Genomic DNA, 22,512 nt, shown 5'->3' on the forward strand with positions numbered 1-22,512 from the left:
CTCACACTAAAGTGAAACCCCTCTTTGATAAGTATAATGAAAAGGAAAACTAAATAATTTTTCCTGAAAACCTAGCAGAAAAAAAAAGTACCAGATCACAACTTAATACAAAACATTTAGTTGGTAACTGCCAGTTTATAAATAAAAGCAGCCTGCAGCTCTATTCACATTTCAAGTTATTTACAGATGCTTGTCCATATATATTTTTGCATGTGTTTAAAAGGAATTTCTTCACTGTTTACCCCCAGGGTGCGGGAACACAACAGACAAAATTTGCTTACATGAGAATTATATCATGCCACAGCCTAGAAAAGCACTGACTTACAAAAAACTGCAAATAGTTCCTTAAATTCACCAAATCACTGATGAACTATGTTTAATGATGAAGTCTGTTCTTCCTAATAAGGATTAAAACTCATCACATAAAACACAATGGCTTGCCAAGGTATCAGTTTTGACAATTATTCACGGAGTCAATACTTACTAGCTCAGCATTCTCATGTGACAGGTGACTTTCATAGTCTGCACCTTCAAAGTATATCGTCCATGTGCCTGGTGACCGTGGATGAGGTATTAGCCTACAAAAACCTAGAAGAGAAAGTAACATCAACATACTCATTGTGTTTTCTCAACAAATTAATTAAAATCGAACAGCCTGCCACAAGGAACTACCAAATAGCTGTATTTATCTTTTTATATTCATTACTATGTTGAATCTTGCATGTTAGATGCCACTATGTGCTTCAGTGAAATTTTATGGCATCTACAAAATCCTACAGCAGTATAGCTGCTGCTCCTGTGGAACATACATATTTAAAAACACTACAACCTCATAGAAATCTCTTGGGCTGAAAAATGTTGATTGTACCAACCAGACTCAAGAGAGATATGAAACACCAAGTCATCTTCCAGAATACAAACCACCAGCACTCTGAATACGCCATCACCACAGAAATCTTCCGCTTTGCAGAGAGTCTAACCAATCAATCTCAGCATAGATTTGGCAGACGTGAAGCTTCACCTGGAGACTCTTTTTTTTTTTTTATAAATGCAACTATGCAAGTGGGGGTTTTCTTTGATTTGTTTTTTGTAAATTGAGCAATTCCTACAGTTTTGAAAAAAGGAGCCACAGCAGCTGAGAGGTATCCAACATTGTCTCCTAAATCATGAACAGTGAGAATCCACACCACAGTCAAATTACCAATCGCTCTATCCAAACAGATGAGATTCTCCTCCTCACAAAGACTATCTCTCAGCAATCCAGTTTACACTGAGTTACTGCAAATTACACTGATTTACTGAAAACCAGTCCCTCAGCATAATTTAAGGGACAAGTAAGAGGTAAAATTTTGAATGTATGCATTAAAAAGGCCCTGCTTGTAATAACAATACAGACATTTGTACAGCAAATTAATTACTAATTAAAGGTTTTATTCTATTAGTCGTCTTTAGTCTCATGACTACATCCTCTGTAACTGACTGTACTTTCAGAACAGTCAGTTTCCTACTATTTGGGTTTTTTTTTTTAAATGAAAGAATACAGCTTTTCTATAAACTAAGTAGGAACCAACGACTGCAAAACTTCACTGTAGGACAGAGTAAGTCTGCTTTGCCGATAGCCTCCTTTGCTGTCCTACCTAACATGGTATTCCTGTGGAAATTTTTGAACAAATGGTTTTTAAGTAGAAAGTTATTAAGAAATTACATAACAAAAATGCTTCTCATAAAATTGAATAGCACAAGATAAGGATCATAAGTTGTTCATTCACTGTAAATTCTCTGACAGACTCCCCCTGCTTTACTTTCTCAAGTTTAGGTCACTTTCATCCAAGCACAAGAGCTCTTTACTCATCATCTGAAATTTTGTTTGGACTACAAATGCCCAAACCATACATTCCCACACTGATGAACATTAAAAGAACTACTTTAAGCTCATGTTTTTTTAATGTTATATGTAAGGAGCTGGTAAATAAAAAAAAGTGACTTAACTATTTAATTTATATTAGCTTTAAAAGTTGACTGTGAAATTGTTGAAGTATTATAAACTTCACATTTATGTAAATTTTTGCTGCTCTAGCACCAAAATCCAAAAAATGCTCTGGAGCAAATGCAAAACAAAGTTTCAATAGGCACTAGTAACTCAGCACTGCTTATTTAGAACCTTGAAAGTGAACAAAAGGGACAGGGAGAAAGGGTAAAGATTAAAGAATCCTGCATACTTTTTATGGGTTGCAAAAGTAAACACTTGAAGAACACAGTATAAAAAGATTGAAACATATTTTAGTTAAATGTAAACAACTTTCTCTCTCTCTCTCTCTCTCTCTATGTATGTAGCATTCTGTGGTCACTACATCAAAAATAGAAGACCATTGTAAAACAACAGAAGAACTAACCTCTCTGACAGAGTGGATCTAAAAATTCTTGTAGACCACTTGGAACATTTCTGACAACATCGCAGGAATAGCCATCTTCTGGTAAAAGAAAAGGTAGCTGTAAGTCAGGATCCTCTTCCAGTTGGACTTCTCGGCCATCGCTGCGAGCAAGTTCATCAGCCGTATTTTCTGCAACTGTTACTACATTCTCTATCAATTCCTGGACAGAAGGCAGAAAGGCATTGTTACTTTTAATTTTCCATTAAACTTTATATTTTCCATTATATAATTATATATAATAATTATAATAGGAATAATCATATATAATAATTATAAATAATAATTATAATATAAATAATATATAATTTCAATTAAATTTTATATTTTCCATTATATATTAAAACTATATAGCAGAGAACATACATGTACAGAGGTGGAATCACAGGTAGGTTTAAATTTTGACACTTTGTTGAGTATACATATGTATTTCTGTAAGACTAAATATATAGAAAGGAAACAGACAGCTTGTGTAAACCAGGATTTTCAGCTCCATCAGGACACACAGACCCACAAAGGACCAATGCCATATACAGTTCCCTAGGTTTGGAAGTTTTATAGAATTAATTTAATTCTACATTTCCTGGGAGACCCGTATAAAGTGAAGGAACCCTTAAGAGAGGTATCTATTTTTTAAATAACACTGTAGAAGCACACAACACAAGAGCAGGATCACTGAAGGTGCATCAGGGAACTTTAAAGTTTTACATTTGGTGCACAACTGTTAATGCTTAATATCATGAAAAGCTCTATGAAAACAGTGTACTTTTCACAATGTAGCTACTGCGGTTGCATGTAGCACACAGTAGTCTTCCTTCTGTATTTTAGAGAGATCTTTAAGATTTCAGTAGGATATCTGTTACTAGATACAACTTCGCAGAAAGTAAACGTCCAAACACCACATTGTGTTTCTACATTCTTCCATTTAGCCCACATTACTCAGAGAGTAGTGAGTGGTGAGAAATCACCTCAGGTTTGACTCGTCCCTATGTTTCAACGAGACTAGCCTTACTGCAGTCCTCCCCCTGACACAAGGACCTGTCAAATCAAGCACTATATTTCTTTAAAGGTCCCTAAAGAACAATAATAATAAGCAATGTAATTCTACCTACGTGTAAAAGGAAATATAAGCTATCTTCTTCAGGAAAAACCTTTTGGTTTGGTAGCCAATATGTAAAAATATATCCAAGCTACAAGTCCCCAGTAACACCCTTAGAACCACTGTATTAGTACCTTTGATTTAATAAAGAGAGGTATACAAAGTTATTAAAAATAGACTTCGTAGATAATGCATCCAGTTATATAAATATTAGATTATCTTCACCTTTTAAGATTTTTGAGATCAGTCAACTATCCTATAATCAGGGTTTACCTTAAGAGTTTGCATCCACATATGATTACAATTCTGCAAGGAACACAAAACGGCTTTTGACTTCTGCCAAAAGTGTTCCCATGGCTACCGCTTAGAATAGCCATTTATGTTTTAAATATCAAGATAAAAAACAGTTCTGTAAACAACATATATATATATATATATATATATCTTTCTACATAGATGTTCCATGTATACATTTGTCCATCAGAGGACAATCCGTCCACTGCTTATATGATGGGATTCAAGATTCATGGATTTTTACAGCCCACATGTAAAAAATGCTCAGTGTTCCTGCTTCTTTCATTTGATTTCTATAGTTGAAATTTCAATTTTTGTTCCTTGTGGTTATACATAGAACTAGTTTTTGGGAGTGCTCTGTGCACTTCTCTGCCGCCTTACTGAGTTTTATCCGCAAATAGTGTAAGGTGCAGTGACCCCTCTCTGAGTACGCGCAACACACGGTGTTACCTTACATTCCAACTTGCTGTAAGAGAGATTTTCAGCAATATCCTGCTCAAGTTGCAGTGAAGTACACCCAACAAAGTTGGTGGCCAGAAGCAGGCTGACACCACTGACACTTACTGTATGGAGAGCAGATTGTCCATTCTGACTCTTCTCGGAACAACGTGAAACCAATCAACAGTAAGATGGCTATTTTCAGCCAGTGTTTTTACTTGAAGTCTATATTCCTCAGGTACGTTAAACAGCACAGCAAGTGATAGGAGAGACTTACTGTTGGGATGAGAGGTTCATCTGGAGCACAGTGATAATTCTGCAACAAAGCTTGGAGCTGCAGGGAATTCAGCTTAAAGCAAGTACTGTTAATATTTGGAACATCTGCATGGGAATATTTGTCCATGGTAAGCAATGTGGTTGCCTAGGAGAGGAAAAAAAAAAAAAAAAAAAAAGTCATAGGAGACAAATCCAAGCCAGAAATAAAACCTTAAGCCTTGTTTCTGAGTTTTCTTTAGATGAGAGATAGGAAAAGACAAAGCAAGAAGCCAGACTTGTTACATAAGCAACATAAGTATCTCCGAAACAACCACTAAATATAACTCCTGTACCTACAAGATGAATTAATACTAAACCTATCATAAATAAGGCATATCAATTTTTCAGCTACTCTTCTTGTCTCTTTTCAGCATAGTTATAGCTCAGTCTTATAAACAGAAATTGAACAGCATGTTGGCTAAAAATCACCGACTATTAATTTCACTTGTAGCTTAAATATTAATGATGCTGAAAACATTATTTTGTGTCTGTGCATGCTACTTCAGTGTTCCAGGACTGATTCACGCAAACTGTACGTGTCCACATCCTACTCTCTAGGAATAGAGAATACACAGATATTCTTTTTGAATATACAATTATGTGAGAAGTGTTAATCAGAAATACACACTCACCTGCACTATCCTGCTCAAGTGGCAATCGGCAGCCAATTCTAAACCCTGTTTTTCTGCCCAGGCTTCAATATGGCCCAACTGTTGACGAACGATAGCTCCCCAGTAATGTGAACATAACCCTGAATCGGGGGCTGTAACTAATCTGTTAAAAAGCCACATGTTGATAAAATGAAACAGCTGGGAGAAGAGCTGTATAGTCAGAGCAGCATTCACTCTACATCGTCGCAAGAGGGACATAGCTCCAGTCAACGTATGCAGCACATCATCTACAGAGATAAAACAAAAAGTAAATCACATTCACCTACTGCAATGTACAACTGCTTCAGGCCATAAATAATAATGCAGAGACACCTAACCCAGGCTGGTGAATGCTAGCTGGAACTTACATGTATTTAAGTTATACAGACTTTCAGAAATAAATTTACTGCTTCATGGTTTTCAAGATGGAGCAACATTAAACTGACAGCTGAAATACATTTTTTAACTCTTGAAACAAAAATAAATTCTTTTAGGGAAATATTTAGTATGCAAATATATCATTGGTTATATCTGACACTTAAATCATGTCCTCACTTGAGTAAACTAGGTTTTATGTTATTTTTAATAATAAGTTAAAAACTTTATATTCTTCTGTTTCAAATGCATATTGCAATTACTCCATAGCTTCTTGCAGTTAAATAACAAACTGCATTAAAAAATTTCAGCAAAAACTATTTGCATTGCATGATGTACTTAAACTGCAGAATGCATCTCCTGTTTACACATTAGTTTTTTTAAATATTACTCAAATTTCCTGTTGCCCATTAGTTCAATGCAGTATTATGTAAGAAGCAAGGTCTCCCTGCTAGCTTCACCATGAGCAAACATCCTTATATGCTTCCTAGTGGAATGTATTAATGCAAGCAGAACATTTATCTCTAAGCCTTCTTTTAAGGCAATACTTTTATCTGAAATCTCTATTGAAGAGACCACCAAATCAATTTCTTTAGAATTGAAACACAGAATTGTGACTGAAAAAAAATTATCTGTACATTATAAGATAGAAATATATAAAGCAGTTCAAAAATAACTAAAGTAATGAACGTCATCTGCCTTTATTCCAATTTCAGTTTGCTACTTTTTCAGAGTTCACGTTCCAGAAAGTTCTCTCGCTTCAGTACAGGGCACTAAAACCTTCCTTCATTGTTCAACACAGGAACAAAGCAATTGCAGCAAGTTTAATACCCAAAAGACCAGAAAGTATGTATGAATTTTGTATGGATACTCTTCGTAGTTGAACAGAATGACTGTATGTAATAGCTCTGCAGATCATCTTTACTTCAATTATTCAGAATGTCACTATCTTCTTAACTCTTCCTAACCTCTTATCCCCGGTTAATCCCTTCAAACTTGAATATTTTTTACGTTTTCCATTTTCTTCTTTAGTCACCAGGCTACATAACGTAGGAGGCTCTCGCACTTTCCCCATGAAAAGCACAACAGGGGGTTCCTATCTCAGGGGCCTGTGCCTGAATGCGTTCAGCATGGAAAACAGCAAGAGGCGTTTGAAGTCTGAGCACAGTTACCGAGCCGGGATTACAGACATAGTGGGACAGCACACATGAGCAGAATGCTCTCATGGACAGGAACAGCCCAGGAAGACTGACGTTGCTGCAAAGCACCACCATATTTAAAGCATCATGGCAGGGATCCTTGGCAGGAATCTACAAGGCCAGTCAGCTTAACCTTAGTATCTGGGAGGTACTTTGGCAGATTCTCCCGTAGCATCCTTATAGTGAAATTGCTGAGATAAGGACTGGATAAGCAGATGATAATGTAGGTAGATATTTGGCTGGACCGCTGGACTTGGTGCATTTGTGGACAGGAAGTCCAGTTGGCAGTAGGCTATTAGTGGCTTCCCTCATGGACGGAGGCTGGGACCGATACTGTTTAATGATTTTATTAATGACCCGAGAGATCGTATGGAGTGCATTCTCAGCAAATTCAGAGATGATACCAACAAAAGCCATGGCAGTTTCCCCCCAGGATGAGGGAAAATATTGACACACTGAAAGGCAGTGCTATTTTTCAGAAGGGCTTCAGTAGGCTGGAGAAATGGGCTGACAGGGACTTCATGAAGTTCAAAGGCAACTGCCAAGTCCTGCATCTGAGAAGGAATAAGTCTGTGCATCTGGATAGAAAGCAACCCTGCTGAAAATGATGTAGAGATTCTAGTAAACATCAAGTTGAGTGTGATTAAGCAGCGCGTCCTTGCTTGAAAGGCAGTCAGTTGCATACTAAGCTATCAAGTTAACAGCAGTGAAGCTAGCAGAAGGGAACAAAGAAATCCCTCCTATGCATTCAGCATTTGTACAACTGCATCTGGAGCAGTCTTAGACTCCCCAGCACAAGGAAGATGCCAATTTAATGGAGCAAATTCAGCAGAGAGCAACCAAGATGATTAGGGGGCTGGAGAAAAAGACAGAGAGGGACAGAGAAGTGGATTTCATTCATCCCAGGGAAAGAGACGACTAAGGGCACAGCTTACTGCTGTCTTCATCTACCTAATGGGAGGGGTTCAGAACAAGATCCCTCTCAAAGGTGCACAGTCATAGCAGAGAACAACAAACCAACCAACACAAGAATTGCAATATGGGTACTTCCAATTAGATATAGGAAAAGTATTTTCACCATGAGGGTGGTCAAACGTTGGAACAGTTTACTCAGAGATGTTACGGCATCTCCATCCCTCAGTGGAGATTCAGTACTCAACCGGGCAATGCTCTGAACAACCCAATCCAGTTGCACCTGCCTTGAGCAAGACACTGGAATAGGTGACACCCAGAGGTTCCCCTCGAAACTAAATTATTCCATGATTTTAAAACCAAATACAGATCGTTTGAATGTCACTACTGTCCTTTCTTATCATCCATACAAAACTGATCCAAACAATTCTCAGGGGTTAGGGCAGTTTGTAAATATCATATCACTGTTAGGAAAAATTCTATTTATTATTAATTAACTGCATGGTTTAGAAGACACAAGAAAACGTCAAGTAGTCTAACCTATTTTAGGCCTCTGAGGATTATTTTCCTCTGGATCATCAAGGAACGCTGGCATGTAGTTATTAAGCTCTGATTGCAGACAATGAACCAGGTACCTGGAAGGGAGGGGAAAAACAACGAAATTTTAAAATCCTTTATGTGTTCATTATGAATGCTTCTAAAGAAAAGAGATCTATCCAACTACAAGATTCCTGGAATTGCAGTGTTATGTATGTGACTATAGGGAACCAAATAATACTTTTTAAAAGGCCAGAGAGACCAGTCCTCCCACACCTTTCCTAGAAACGTTGGAAGAAGAATTAGGTTGTCAGGGAACAAACACAGTCACTTAAATGCAGTATCGTTATCACGATTATAAGCAAAGGTCATATGCTACATAAAGAGATGCCATCAGGCCAAACTGTGCTTCTGTAAGATCGCAAAAACTACTTTTCCACACAGAAATACACTTTTTTCTGTTTCAAAATCTATCAAGAGTAGTATTAAAAAAAAAAATTCCTATTCTGAGCCAATGCCCAAGATCCTGAAATGGCCCTAGTGTTCTGTGTAAACAATTTTTTGATTCTTGTATTTCTCTTCTGTTTTAGTATTCTTTCTCTTCTAATAATTAAACATTTTCTTTAACACTGTTTTGATAATTCATTTACACATTTTCTGTTAATAACTGAAACTAAAAGGGAATGAAATTGTAAAAGGAAAACATTTCATGGCTTTCTACAACTCCTCTTTCTGTTTCACTGGCAACATTCACAATGAAATATCCTCAATTGCTAGAAAAAAAAAAGCCAAGGCAATTTCAACGAATTCTGGGTATGCCAGTTGTTACCATACATTTTCACAGCAGATGTTTTTCTTTTCATGCTTCTGTTGTGCTTTTTATTTGCCTTCTAAATATATATTCCACAGTTCTGTTCTCCAAAAGTTTAACACATCCATTTGAAATCTTCCATGTTACAGTGTACTTAGGGGAGAATTCACACACAGCTGAAATTCAGAAATACCCTTTCGCATCCAGCCTGCTCATTGTTTACAGGGAAATATACAGTGCCATTCCTTCCTAGCCCCAGAAATATTCTGTCTTCAATGACTATCTAGTAAATTGAAGTAGTAAAGAGTTGTTTCAAGACACCAATCCAAAACACTGACCTGTGGCAAAAAGGCATACAGCTTCATTAACAGTTAATAATTTAGAGGTACTATAAACAAATGAAAGACTGTCAAAAAAGCTACTCGGTATAACCTATTTTCCCATAATTCACCAAGAGAAAAAAAAAAAATCTGTGGGAGTACTACAAAGTGCTTTGGTGCTTCTCTGATACCTTTCAAATGTTCAGAAAGCAATGATAAGGTTTCACATTCCACATTCACATACTACATATTGCTCTTTAGAGCAATTCAACCCCCCTTAAAGCTAAACAGTTAACAATGGGTTAGATCTCCCAATCCTGTCATGGTATAAAAAGAAGAATGATTATATTCTGTGCTATTACAGAAGTATGAAAAGACCATATTTAAAATAGACATCTTACAAATAGAGGAAGTCTGGGTATAAGTCACTCAAGGTACACTGGGACTTCTCTAAACATTAGTTTCAGAGACACAAATTTGCTGAGAAAAACTTGTTCAATGCTGGCTTGGGGAAAAAAAAATATCTAAACATGTACAAAAATTAAGCCTTTCTTGTTGATTAACTCACTCAATTTTGTTATCTTTGTTCGAGGATCCTTTCCTCAGAGGACTTCCCTTCCCATTAGGTACTTCATTCAATTTTTCTTCCAATCAGTATTGTAAGTGCCTGAGCTGACTAGCATAGGTTGATTTTACCCCAAGGCAAAACCTACCTTTATGTTTTTAAGAAAAAATTGTGCAAAAAAACCCACTGTGCAAATTGCTGCTTACGTGAATTATGAAAGGAGTAGATTATTAATATCATTAGAAGCCCTTAAAGAGGACAAGGTTCATTACTTTAGAGCCCCATAAATATTTAAGCCTATGTATTTATATATTAACAGCAAAAATAACCTTTCAGCACATCTCCATAAAAACTTTAAATTAAAAAAAAAAAAAAGCAATCAACACAAATCCAATTTAAATAACATTTCCCTAAAATTTTAATTGGCAGCCTTGACTATCACAAGAACAGCTAACAGATGAAACTCCTTGCATAGCCCAGTGACACATATTCATAGAACAGAATATATGTCTAAATAAATAAGTCTAGCCTCTCTTATAAATCCTCCTCTCAGATGTTTAACAATACACAGAAGACATTATTGCTAAACCAAAATTTTGGCAAAAATGTGAAGTTATTCTAAAAACCACAGAAAACCAGACTATTTTAAGTGAAAGAAAAGTTTGATAGCCTTACTTGAATGCCATTTGAACTAAGTGTGCCAAAACATCTTGTGCATCCACAGTAATTCGGCTAAGATCTCGGTCTTGCTTTATGAAATTCAGTAATTCAGATGCGTTTGCCATCCAAAAGGCAAGTGCCCCAGCAATATTCTTCTGTTTCTGTAAGTAGAAAGAAGCAAGAAATAATACAGGGAAACAGTCTTCTGATAAAGCACGGCAGCTTAAAAAGGCTCCAAAAGATAGACCAGTACCTTCTCCCATTTCACCAAACATATCTCAGATACCAGATATTTGCAAAATGTTTGTATGTAATATTGCAATTGCTGTAAAGTTCAATTTTAACATGTTCACTGAACATACAAAATTCTGTTAAATTGCCAATAGCAATATCAATAAAGCCACGGCATAAGCATCCAGTTACATGGTGCTGAGCTTAGCGGAATGCAGTATCTGGTAATCTGTGCACTTTTAAGCGCATATTCACTACTGCCCACTGCCACCCTGATACTGCGCTCACTGGCTTTGATACCAGGTGATTCAGTATCAAGTACTGATCTATCTCACCATCTCCCGACCACAAATGCCAGGCCAGGCAACCTCAGATGAAATCCAAAGAATAGGAACCACAAACAACAAAAAAAGAAAATAAAGGGAAGAAAAAGAACTTTGGTCATTTCATATCCACATTGAAGTGCGTTAAGCAGAAATTATGGAATGCCGTAAAAGTTGCAAGTCAAAAAAGGATTTTAGTACTGCATGTTCCAGTTGCTGAATGAGTGTTATGAACCGTTCAAGTCCAGCTGTTTATCGTATTTTGATATGGAAGCAGCATGAGAAACTGAGCTAAGCCAACATAGCTAGGATCAGTTCCCAGCAATATATCCTACCTGATCAACCTGGTCTACCTCCTGGAGAAAAACGGACGAAGGAAATCAAACAGAATAGAAGAAAGAAACTTGTGAACAATCATGATAGCTTTAGAAATCAAACACTAAATATGAAGGTACAACACTTATGTTCACAGTTATACACAGATGCATTAATTAGTAGCTACGATGCAACTGAGCCCCTTTTAAAATTGAATTATTTTAATAGGACTAGTAGCACAACAGCAAAGAACTGAAGTGCCCATGTCACAACTAATTCAAGGAATGCTCTATACTAGTTGACATCCCAGACTAGTTGGTTATTCCATGCTCAGTGCACCACAGAAACCCTGCAGAACTTTTTGCAGGCAACAGGGTAATTATCATCCAAGTAACAGATCCAGGGAGCTATTTGCCCACAGTGCTGCAATGAAGACAATGTACAAACACACACAAAGAGGGGCCAGGATAAAAAAAAAGAGTAAGAAAAAAAACCAAAACAAAACCAACAACCAAACAAAAAGCATAAAACACCTAGGACAGATTTAATACATGGCTTTTCAATTAAAGAACAAAAAGACTGTTTTAAACAACAAAAGACAGTCAGATGAAATACTGCACTAAGCTGCTTAAATGCTGCTTAAAAGCTACACTGAGTTAAGGAAACAAAAAAACCCCACCAGATAAGTCTGTCTGATTATTTAAAACTGAGCTATTAACCTAATTCATTTTGGCTTTCTATTCAGACCACTCTCCCCCACCTGCAACACACCGAGCTTTGATGTAAAAATTTGAGGTGTCCTTTGCTGTTACTATCGTAACTTTAGTTAGAGCTCAAAAAGAAACTAATTGCCACTGCTTCTGTGTTTCTTCTCCCTTTTCAACCAAGGCACTCTGAACTGCCTGAAAATGTGTTGGCACAGAACGAAAGGAGATACTCCTTCCGCACACAAATGATAAAATTTGCAGAGGATCAGAAATGCTACAGAATGATTTGGAAAAAAATAAATCAGGACAAAAAAAACCCTGGCTTTTTATATGAACTAAGTTTCTATTCCTAGATTTTTATTGGAAGCACCAAGCCTTCTCATAGATCTCTCCAATTTTATCTCTATCTCATATTAAGTCTTCTATAATTTCTGCATACACTAAAGCAAAGACTACAGAAAGTTACACAATTTGTTAGCAAGTACTACTTGAGTAACTTCAGAAAGCTGTCAAGTGTCGTTACGATCTAGGCAGGCAAAATTAGGATCTAAACAATTTATTTCACTCCCACAGTACGGCACAGGAGTTTGTGCACCTTCCTTTTGCTTCTGCTCTGGGTGCCTCTCTCCCCTTGCCTCCCATCTGCCCTCTTTGTCTTTCACACCCTCAGATCCCTTTCAGTGCAGGAGTGCTTTCCAGTTGAGACATACAAAAAAAGCTATTGTGATCCACCAACTTACTACATAGTAGTGTGACAGCCATCAATATAACCACTCATTCTACAGCTTGGATGAAGTAATTTGACTTAGCTTAGCCAGTTCTGTTTACACTCCACTAAAACAGGTCCAAGCTAATGACGTTTTCCTGGTCAAGCTTTAGAATCAATGCATTTCTTTGTCTCCAGCCCATTAACTTTGAAATTCACTGAAGTTCTACTCTTTCGTCACCTTTGTAATTTTCCCCCTTTCCTCCAGCTTCTTCAGCATGACATCAGGAAAAACCTCCTACCAATGTTCTTCAGCCTTCAACTCTCTTCAGTTTATTTCTTGCAACTAGATAACATCTTTCACAAAGCACAAATGCAGCCACGACTTCCTTGTTGCTGTCTTCCTTAAATTTTAGGTTGGAGATTAGGTTGTGACTATAGAGTTGAAATGCTGTAGAAAAGGCCTTTCACAAAGGACATCCCAAACAAACACTTTTTGTTAACAGTTTTGTAATACTGTTAACAGTATTACAAAATGATAATTAGCAGGATTATATAAAATACACCTGCTTGCAACAACCACAAGGCTGGACTTGATTTGGGAAGACTTTCTCAGTGTTGGAAATGAATGTTTTCACAGGATAATCTATTTTACAGCTTTGACTTGTTTCCAAATCTAACTGATGTTTGAGCCCACATCTATCTTCTAGCAGCTACATGGTTATCCATTTTAGTTCAACATAAAGAACGAAGAACTTTATCTTTGCATTCCCACTGTACCCATCCCTGTCACTCAAGTCTTTTGGGGGTCATTGTTACCAGTTTACATTAGTTATATAAACTGATTCAAGGTTATAGAAACTTTGATTCGGCCCTGTAATTTCCAAATTATATTTGAAGCCGTCCCTTTCATTGTTTACTTTCCATTTTCCCAACTACATTCAGGCTCTTTACATTTCATGTTCTTCACTACTGCCACGGTCTTTCCTCTCTGACCTTAATGAATTCAGTCTTACACAGCCAGATCTTTTCTTTTTTTATAGCAGAACCTGAATGTTTAACTTTTGATGCCATTTCAATTTTATCAAATATCCATTTACCATGGCATCAAGAGTCAAAGTAATGTACTAGTTCACCAATTCAGATTCAAACCAATTTTCCGCCTCTCATCAGCTTCAGAACGTACGTGAAAGGCTAGTCCTTCTTTTCTTACTGTAAAGCGTCTTCAACACCGGCATTTTGTCCCATTCTTTCTTGTGAAAGGTGGGAGCCTGTAGTTACTGTTTACAGAGCTGTACAATTATAACATTCTCCCTACTGAAAACTCCATTAAATCTTTCCAAAATCCAAACAAAAAGCTGAACAGTTTTGATGTACTGTGATTTTCATGCCACTCTCTTGTTGTTTACTTTCCTCTTCTCCCTTAATCAACCCGTTGTGTAACACTTGCATCGTAAATTCTCTAAAGCAGGACTGATGCGTTTGTTATGCTTGTACAGTGCCTAGCGCAGCAGCGTCCTTGCTATATAGAGGCTACTATGGCAGTACTTTTTGCAACGGACATGTATGTTTTAGCAAACACAGAAATATATTTCAATTTTTCCTCTGAGAAAATTCTACAGACAAAGAAGTTACAATAATTCATTAGTGAGGATACCTACAACTAGCACTCCTTTTTCAGGAAATGCTCATTAAATTTTATCAGCAGTTACACAATGCAAGGTATTGTCTAATTTCACAGACAACCCACTGGATCTTATCCTGCATTCCTACACAAAACAGAAGCCCCCCTGTGCTTCTGTAGAAGTTTTGCACACATAATAGCAATACATATAAGATGCTGGAACATTTGAGAATTTACATTTTTCTTTATAAAGCAATTGTGTCATCTTGGTTCAGAAAGTCCAGTTTTATTACCATTTTTGTAGTTACAGAAGTTGTAAAAGTAACAGGATCAAAATTCAAAAGTCATGTTTCTTTTTAATATGTTCACTTCAAACATCAATCACTGCAAGCAACTGCTATCTATACGATAGTCTTTAATAAGCACATCCAACTTGTTTTTCTAGAGAACAGAGGAACGACTTCTTGTCAGAGAACATATCTGCAGAGCAACAGCCCCTCCCTAACCTCCCACATTGCTCAAGAGAGAGTTTCTTACCACTCACTGGCACAAAAGTAAATCTTCAGATGGGCACTCAACGCATGTATTAGTCTGACCCTTAACAATAGTTCATTGAACACTAAGAAAAAGACTAAGAAGGTTATTAGATGCATTTAATTCCCTTGATATGTTTTTGCAGCGAAACTCACCTGTATAACTCCTTCCATCATGTTCACCATCTTGTTGACTATTGCAATGACTTTGTGAGTACGCTCAGTAGGAGTGATGTCAGGTCTGTACTGGCTTGACAATACATACCGACATGTCATATACAACACATATGTAGGTGACAGCTTAAAATGAACTGTTGAGCTATTTGTGTAATTTATAATGGCAGATAAGAAGGCATCTTCAGCTGCAGAGAACGAGGAAAAAAAACATGTCATAAAGCCAAAGACAGAACGAAAATGAAATAAAACAATTCTGTAAGTTGGGATGTAGAAGTTTTCTTCTTGCAGGAGGCAGTGGGGAGAGGGAAGCAACTTAGAGGAATTTGAACTCTACATTGTTTATTATGTACTACAGTTAGTTAGGCACAATAACAACACACTTCTATATAGAGCTAGAAAATCTGATCATCAGGAAACATTTCTGTATTACTTCCTATCTCTTTGATGAAGATTTGCATCTTCAAGGGAACAGGAAAATGCAAGTTTTCTCTTGTCCATTCTATTCCTACAAATCTCCCTTATAGGGAATTTTATACTAATAAAAATCTTTGCTTGCTCACAAATCTATATAGTTTCAAATATATGAATTCTGGACAATCTCTGGTATGATATTCTTCTACCAGACTTGAGCCCTTAAAAAACCTGTGGACCAAGATAACAAAAAATTAAGTTTAAATTTTCATTTAGAATTTAATCAGATTTTATATAAAATGGATTTTAACCGAGATGTAGTCTATTATCCAAGGCATGGAGAACTGTATAGAAGAAAGAGGATGAATTCAATGTACCATTGAGGAGATGGGATTAACATTTTTTTGACACAGTTAAATTTGAGTATCTGAAGATAAAGAGTTGAAATACAATTAGAATTAAGGTATGCATGAACCTGCCTCAATACCTGAAGAGTCTGTTCACCCTCTCCAACAAAATAAATTATATTACTGGATTAACTATAACCTGTTTAGAAATTATTCTTTTCAATGTTTACTTAAGTTACCCTTAAGTTTTAGAGCTGACTGAAATACTGTACTATAGAAAAACATGTCAACAGCTTAGTGTTATAACTTCACAATTTACTTACAGCTTTCCCTGAATTCAATACTGGCAGGTAGTATCAGTTCTGGTCCATGGGTATCCTGAGATCTAAAGAAGACAGACAAAAATTAAAACAAACAATACACACGGGTGATATTAATTCCACTGTAAAATGATAGATTTCTCCAAATATACTGGTTCCAAATGCTGACACGACATCCTTCCCCAAAATGATCCTTTTCTTACCTATCCTCTGGATTCATTCAAGCTATATTTGCCTGCAACACGACAGATCGAAGTACAGACTTGAACTGTGGAGTCTGTGATATTAATGAACATCCTCTTCTGGGCTGTATGGCAGACTGATAGGATCAGTTTGCCATCTGCTATTGACAGGATTCAAGTAACAAATTATTCATGGACACATGAAAAAGTGAAGGAAGCTTCAACTGAAACATCAGCTCGGTTACAATAAATGTACTTTGCCAGCCTTAATGCCCTCAAAACTGAGAACTTGGTCAACTTATTTGTCCTTTCCTCTGGTAAGGAGGAAAAGGAGGTAAAATCTAGGCCCCCCCCTCACCTAGCTGTTGCTGTGCTGTATTAAGAAATAGCAGTCCCAGTTAAGAAACATGATCTCCAGAACCATATCCTCACTTAAACCAACTGCAGTGCTCTTTTTTACTAGTACCTATCAGAGAATTCAAAGAGGAAAAAAAAAAAAGAACAGAGAATTTTAGTGTTCTGGTGTCTACAAAAGGTTAAGCACATATCTCACTCCTCCCTTAAGCAAAAGCATTAACTGAGTTGTTCTCTGTAGTTAGGCACCTATTTTTAGGAAATATGTAAAAGCTTAACGTCTTCTGCATGCAATAGCCATTTTTAACCACATGTAACACAATAAGTAGCTTTCTACTTTTCCCAGCAACTTTGATAAAGAAAGGAATGTAATACGATTATATAAGCCTCATTCTCCTGAGAAATTTTAGTTATGCCACAGAGCAGAGACAGAGAAAGCCTTTATTCAGCTATCTGCTGTAATAAAAATCCACAAGATAGCTTTGAAGGCTGATGTCAAATGATCTAAAGTTAAATTTCAGCATATTCAATCAAAAAATTAAGGGTATCTTTGGGTTTTGGTGTTTCATTGGATTTTTTTCTGTGTTTTTATTTTTTTTTAAACTTGCAAAAACTTAAACCAAGAGAAAAATCAGTTATGCCATCTAGATAATGCTTTATTATAAAAAGAGCTTAGCAAAATGAAGTTCTGAGAAGCTGAAAGTTAAGGAACAGCAGGCACAGCAGGGCAATATGTACACCAATTTCTGCCAGATCAGTTACATTTCAAAGACGACAATGCGCTCTCTTTATGAAGAACACTCAGTTGTTGTGTAAATTGTAACATTTCCTCTGTTTCTATTGCTATAAATTTAAGATGAACTAATTTCTCACTACATCCACACTGTCAGAAGTGCATTGTCTTTACTGAGAACTTAATTACTTCCATAGAAGAGTAACTAATATTCACACTGCCTTATCAAAATAGAACTATAGCGACAACTCCAGAGAAATTTTTGATCTGTTATTATAGGAATGGCAATAAGATAAAGAAATGTTTCAACAAACTGGCTGGTAAACCACTTGACAGATTTCAGCTTATGATTTATTTCCTTTACTTTAGAACAATAAGGTAGTGATCCCTTTCAGCACAAAGGAAGGAAGAGGATTCTCAGTCTTCCCTCCAATGGGAGAGAAAGCAGCACAGGAGATGAGAACTGATACAGATTAGTGTAAGATTGTTTACAGAAGTTTGAAAATTGGCTTTAAGAGAGAAGTAAGTATGAAGCAGGAAGAGAAAAGACTTCTTTAAAGAAATGTTAATTTAGTTTTACCTGTAAATTAGTTCTCTAGGAACAGATGCACCAAGTCAATTATTTTAGCTACCTTAATATGAGTTTCCTTCAACTAACCATTTTCTGCCTTCCCTAAGCACACACAAAAATAAATACTCTCTAATTAAGCTTCTCAAATTGTAAATTTAAGTTAAAATAACTCTCGGTGCTTCCGGTATGACAGCAGCTAGCCAACCTACTTTGTTGCTGGATACATTTGAAGTATATACGGTCTTTGTGCTATTGCTTTTATAGAAAAATCCTCTCTGATGAAATTCTCTGAACTAAACAACTCTGAAAGTCAAGTTAGGGTATGTCTAGCAAGGCCATAAAATATTGATTAGGGGTTGCCTACACAAAATACATCCACAACAGGGAAGAATTCAGTTTATCTGAGCAACTCATTGCCTGGCATTTCCTCATTTGACAGCCCAGCTTTGCTATTTTGTTCATCTCAGTACAGCGAATACATCTGAGAAAGAGCATGGGATAGAAATGCTGTATCTAGATAAATAACTCTCCATGCAATTACACAACACATACTATACGCATGTAAGATGTACACGGAAATAAAACAGCAATGTCAACGCTGATGATAAAAAAAAAAAAAAAAGATCTCTGCAGTTGTAGCTATCACAAATCTAAGTGTAGTTTGGATGCCTCTCTAAAACTATTTTCTGTACACAGGTACCAAGATGAAAGAAACCCTGTGTATAGTAACAATAAGACTAGTATGCATATTCTTTTCAGAAGAAATTTTAAAAGGTTTTTAAAAAAAATAATAAAGCCAAGATGCAGCTCACAGATGCTTCTGTATTTTTGAAATATACAACTATAGCACAAGATAATCCTCTTTATAAGAAGTGCTCTTGCTGAAAGGCAGAAATATGGATATTTCATAATCTTCATAAACATACAAATGCACAGCTAGAACTCAGTAAATATTAACACTAGGAGCGCCTCAACACCTTCTGACAGGCTATAAAAAGTTCACAAAGAAGTTTTGTACATCTTTTATGAGAGAGAAAAATTACAGTAAACACACTAGTAATTCAGCAACCTTAATAAAAACAGTTCTGAAAAAGAGACTCAAGATGCCCAGGCACTCTAACAAGAGGGTGTATAGTAGAACAGAGCTGTATTCTACTGTAACTTCACTGAAAGCATTTAAAAGATGTCCCTGATACAAAACACTAGAACATCAGGAATTCAATTCAGCTGGAAGAACAGTTTTCTGCCCTTTTTTTTCTTTAACTCTGTTTTCTGTCTAGTGAACAATAAATCCACCTAAAGGTATAAGAAGCTTCATACTAGAAGCTTTGCAACCGGAATCACTGCACTTTTTAACCCTGCAGCACATTTACCTTACCTTTCATCCATTTATCATAGCAGTTCATCTAAATTTAAAAGCTGATTTGTGTAGACAGCAATACAATTTTTTTTTTTTAAACACTTAAAAAAAATTTTCACAGAACCACGGAATCACTGAGGTGTGAAGGGACCTCTGGAGATCATCTGGTCCAACCTCCCTGCTCAAAACAGGGTCAACTAGAGTCAAGTTGCTCACGACTTTGTCCAGTCAGGTTCTGAATACCTTCAAGGATGGAGATTCCACACCCTCTCCAGGCAATCTGTTCCAGTGCTCAATCACTCTCACTGTAAAGAAGGTCCTCCCATCAGGTATTTCCATCCATTGATAGGATCCACCCTGAGCCTTCTCTTATCAAGACTATGTAATTCCAACTGTAGGTACCCAGTCATTCTTTTCATAAATACATTCTTTTTATCAGAACTAAGACATTGGACTCCAGTTGCAACTAATTGCACTGAAGGCTGAGTTGGAAGAGACCTCTGGAGATCACGTGCTCCAATCTTCTGTTGAAAGCAAGGCATTATCCACGATTATCCAGACCCTTGTCAAGCAGAATCTTGAAAATTTCCAGCGAGAAAGATCGCACCAGTTCTCTGGGCAACCTATCGCAAAGTTCACTTGGTCTCACAGTGAAGATTCCTCCCCTCTGTTCCCTACAGCCAGATAATTCTCCCCAGAAGCAATTTCTGCTCATTGCCTCTTCACCTGTCAACCTTGTGATGACAGCACCTCCATCTTCTCTGTAACTACCCTTTTAGGTATTGGAACATTGTGATTAGATCCACCCTGAGTCACCTGCTTTCTAGACTGAAAAACACAAATCTCTTCAGCCTTTCTTCATACATCAAGTTCTTTAATCCTCTAATCATCTTGGTGGAGATGTTCCTTCACAGGACTGTTGCCAGTTTTTCAGTATCTCTCTCTTTCAATCTCTGGGGACACCAAAACCAGACACAGTATTCCAGTTGTGGCCTAAAAAAAGCCAGTGATCTGCCGGCTGTGTTCTTGCTGATGCAGCCCAGGACATAGTTTGCCTTCACTGCTGCAATACACACTGCTGACTCAACTTTAGCTTGCTATACACCAGGACCCGAGGTTCTTTTCAGCAGAGCTACAATCCAAATGGTCAGACTTCAGCCTACACTGCTCTTGGCATTTTCTGTCTCATGTCCGGGGCTTCACATTTACTTTTGTTAAAGTTCACGCAATTCTTGTTGCACAGGTCTCTCTAAACAGTGGCTCTTTTGTGGCTTATTTGCTGCCCTCCAAGTTTGGTATTACCCACAAACTTGGTGACGATGCATTCAATCCTTTTACCCAGATTGTTTATACAGTTACTGAGTAGTTTCAGATCCAAGGTCACAAGACTTGCCAAGAACACTACTGTAGAAACAGGAATGACCTGATTATTTCCCTCTCCAAAGTAAATCACATCATTTTGCCCCAGACAAACGAAAGTTTCAGATAATTGTACTTTTGTTATTAAAGACATTTCATATGACATGCCTAACCACAAATCAACAACAGTGGGAGGACATGACTATCAGCTTGACTTTACAAAAAGGGAACTACAAATAACAGAAAAGTGAAGCAAAGAATTTTTTTTAACATTCTGAAATTTTTTGCTTTGGTTGTTAATCCTGGGTTCTATTTGGAGCGAGATCTCAAAGGGCATCTCATTTTCCATTGGCAAAATCAGGTAGTTTAAGATATTTTAACACACTGCTTGATCTATCAGAAAAATGTATCCAGTTTTTTTCCGTTATGAGAAGTAATGGATTACACATTTCCTACCTGTTTTCCTGTCTGCGGTAATCTTGCTGCTGTTCTATTCTAATCATTGGCTTCACCATTCCTCGTTCAGCTGTGCTGGATGCTGATGATGTCCTGTCACCATCAAGCCTGCTGGTGCTCTAATTCAAAACAGCGGGACAGGTGCTTAGCATGCAAACATTGAATTAGCCAGTGTTTGTGCTTGTCACTATTAAAATGAAGTGTCAATTTGAGGCTTGAAAAGAGATGGGAAAACAGAAGAGAAGAGTACAGCATAGAATCCAGCAACTCAGCAGGTGCTTTCACCGCAATGAAATATTGAAGAGCACACGCACACTTGCAATTCAAAAGATGATAATGACCAGCTAGGAGCAGCTATTTCTTAATGCATTGCAAGAATATATAATGAAAATTTCAAATGTCTTTATTTAAAAGTTGCATAATTATCAATACAAAGTAGGAACAAATTGTTAATGAAAACTTTAGCTAAGAGACAAAGTTAAACATATTAAGAGATTTAAAACTGGCTATGGTCCCCTACCCTGCTTCTGTAATAGAACCACAGAATGGTTCGGGTTGGAAGGGACCTTAAAGATCATGTAGTTCCAACCCCCCTGCCATGGGCAGGGACACCTCCCACTAGACCAGGCTGCTCAAAGCCCCATCCAGCCTGGCCTTGAACACTTCCAGGGATGGGGCATCCACACCTTCTCTGGGAAACCTGTTCCAGTGCCTCACCACGCTCACAGGAAAGAATTTCTTCCTGATATCTAAATCTAAATTTCCCCTCTTTCAGTTTAAAATGGTTACCCCTTGTCATATCGCTACAAGTGCTTACATTATTGATACAGAATTTATCCTGTTCTTAACGAAAGTCTTCTACACAGTACATAATTTTCCAAGACAAGAAGTAGCAAACTATGCAATTTTTTTATGTACAATTTCATTTGTTTTCTTTCAGTGTCACAAGCGCCTTAATACGAAGCTTTTAATTTATGATTTTCAATTACATCAAACCCTATCAGGAAAGGGAAAACGTTATGCTTTAAGCAGCAAAATATGTAGCAATTATTTTTCACTATGAAGAGTTGAAACCATAACATCAGTAAAATATGAAGTGTTTCCGTATTTCCTAAGAAATTTCTATGACTAAATAATTTGATTTGACATAGGAAAACATACAAAAAAGTGCATCTCAAAACAAGAGTTTGAACAACATA

At 36.9% G+C, this 22,512-nt stretch overlaps 1 protein-coding gene across 27 annotated transcripts in view; it reads right to left on the bottom strand.

Moving 5' to 3' along the window:
• AFDN (afadin, adherens junction formation factor) overlaps positions 1 to 22,512 on the bottom strand; it is a 129,485-nt gene that overhangs the window by 44,621 nt on the left and 62,352 nt on the right. For 18 of the 27 annotated variants that reach the window (XM_074580237.1, XM_074580228.1, XM_074580225.1 and 15 more), the window contains 10 exons: positions 21,314 to 21,432; positions 16,302 to 16,363; positions 15,200 to 15,405; positions 11,494 to 11,514; positions 10,620 to 10,765; positions 8,252 to 8,346; positions 5,208 to 5,473; positions 4,538 to 4,681; positions 2,394 to 2,592; positions 485 to 588 (listed from right to left, as the gene is read on the bottom strand). In XM_074580237.1, coding sequence (XP_074436338.1) covers positions 485 to 588; positions 2,394 to 2,592; positions 4,538 to 4,681; positions 5,208 to 5,473; positions 8,252 to 8,346; positions 10,620 to 10,765; positions 11,494 to 11,514; positions 15,200 to 15,405; positions 16,302 to 16,363; positions 21,314 to 21,432 — 1,362 coding nt within the window. The remainder of the gene's footprint in view (positions 1 to 484; positions 589 to 2,393; positions 2,593 to 4,537; positions 4,682 to 5,207; positions 5,474 to 8,251; positions 8,347 to 10,619; positions 10,766 to 11,493; positions 11,515 to 15,199; positions 15,406 to 16,301; positions 16,364 to 21,313; positions 21,433 to 22,512) is intronic. The other 9 variants (XM_074580226.1, XM_074580223.1, XM_074580234.1 and 6 more) reach the window with 1 other exon arrangement.

Source organism: Larus michahellis, chromosome 3 (assembly GCF_964199755.1).
Source record: "Larus michahellis chromosome 3, bLarMic1.1, whole genome shotgun sequence".
Taxonomy (NCBI): Eukaryota; Metazoa; Chordata; class Aves; order Charadriiformes; family Laridae; genus Larus; species Larus michahellis.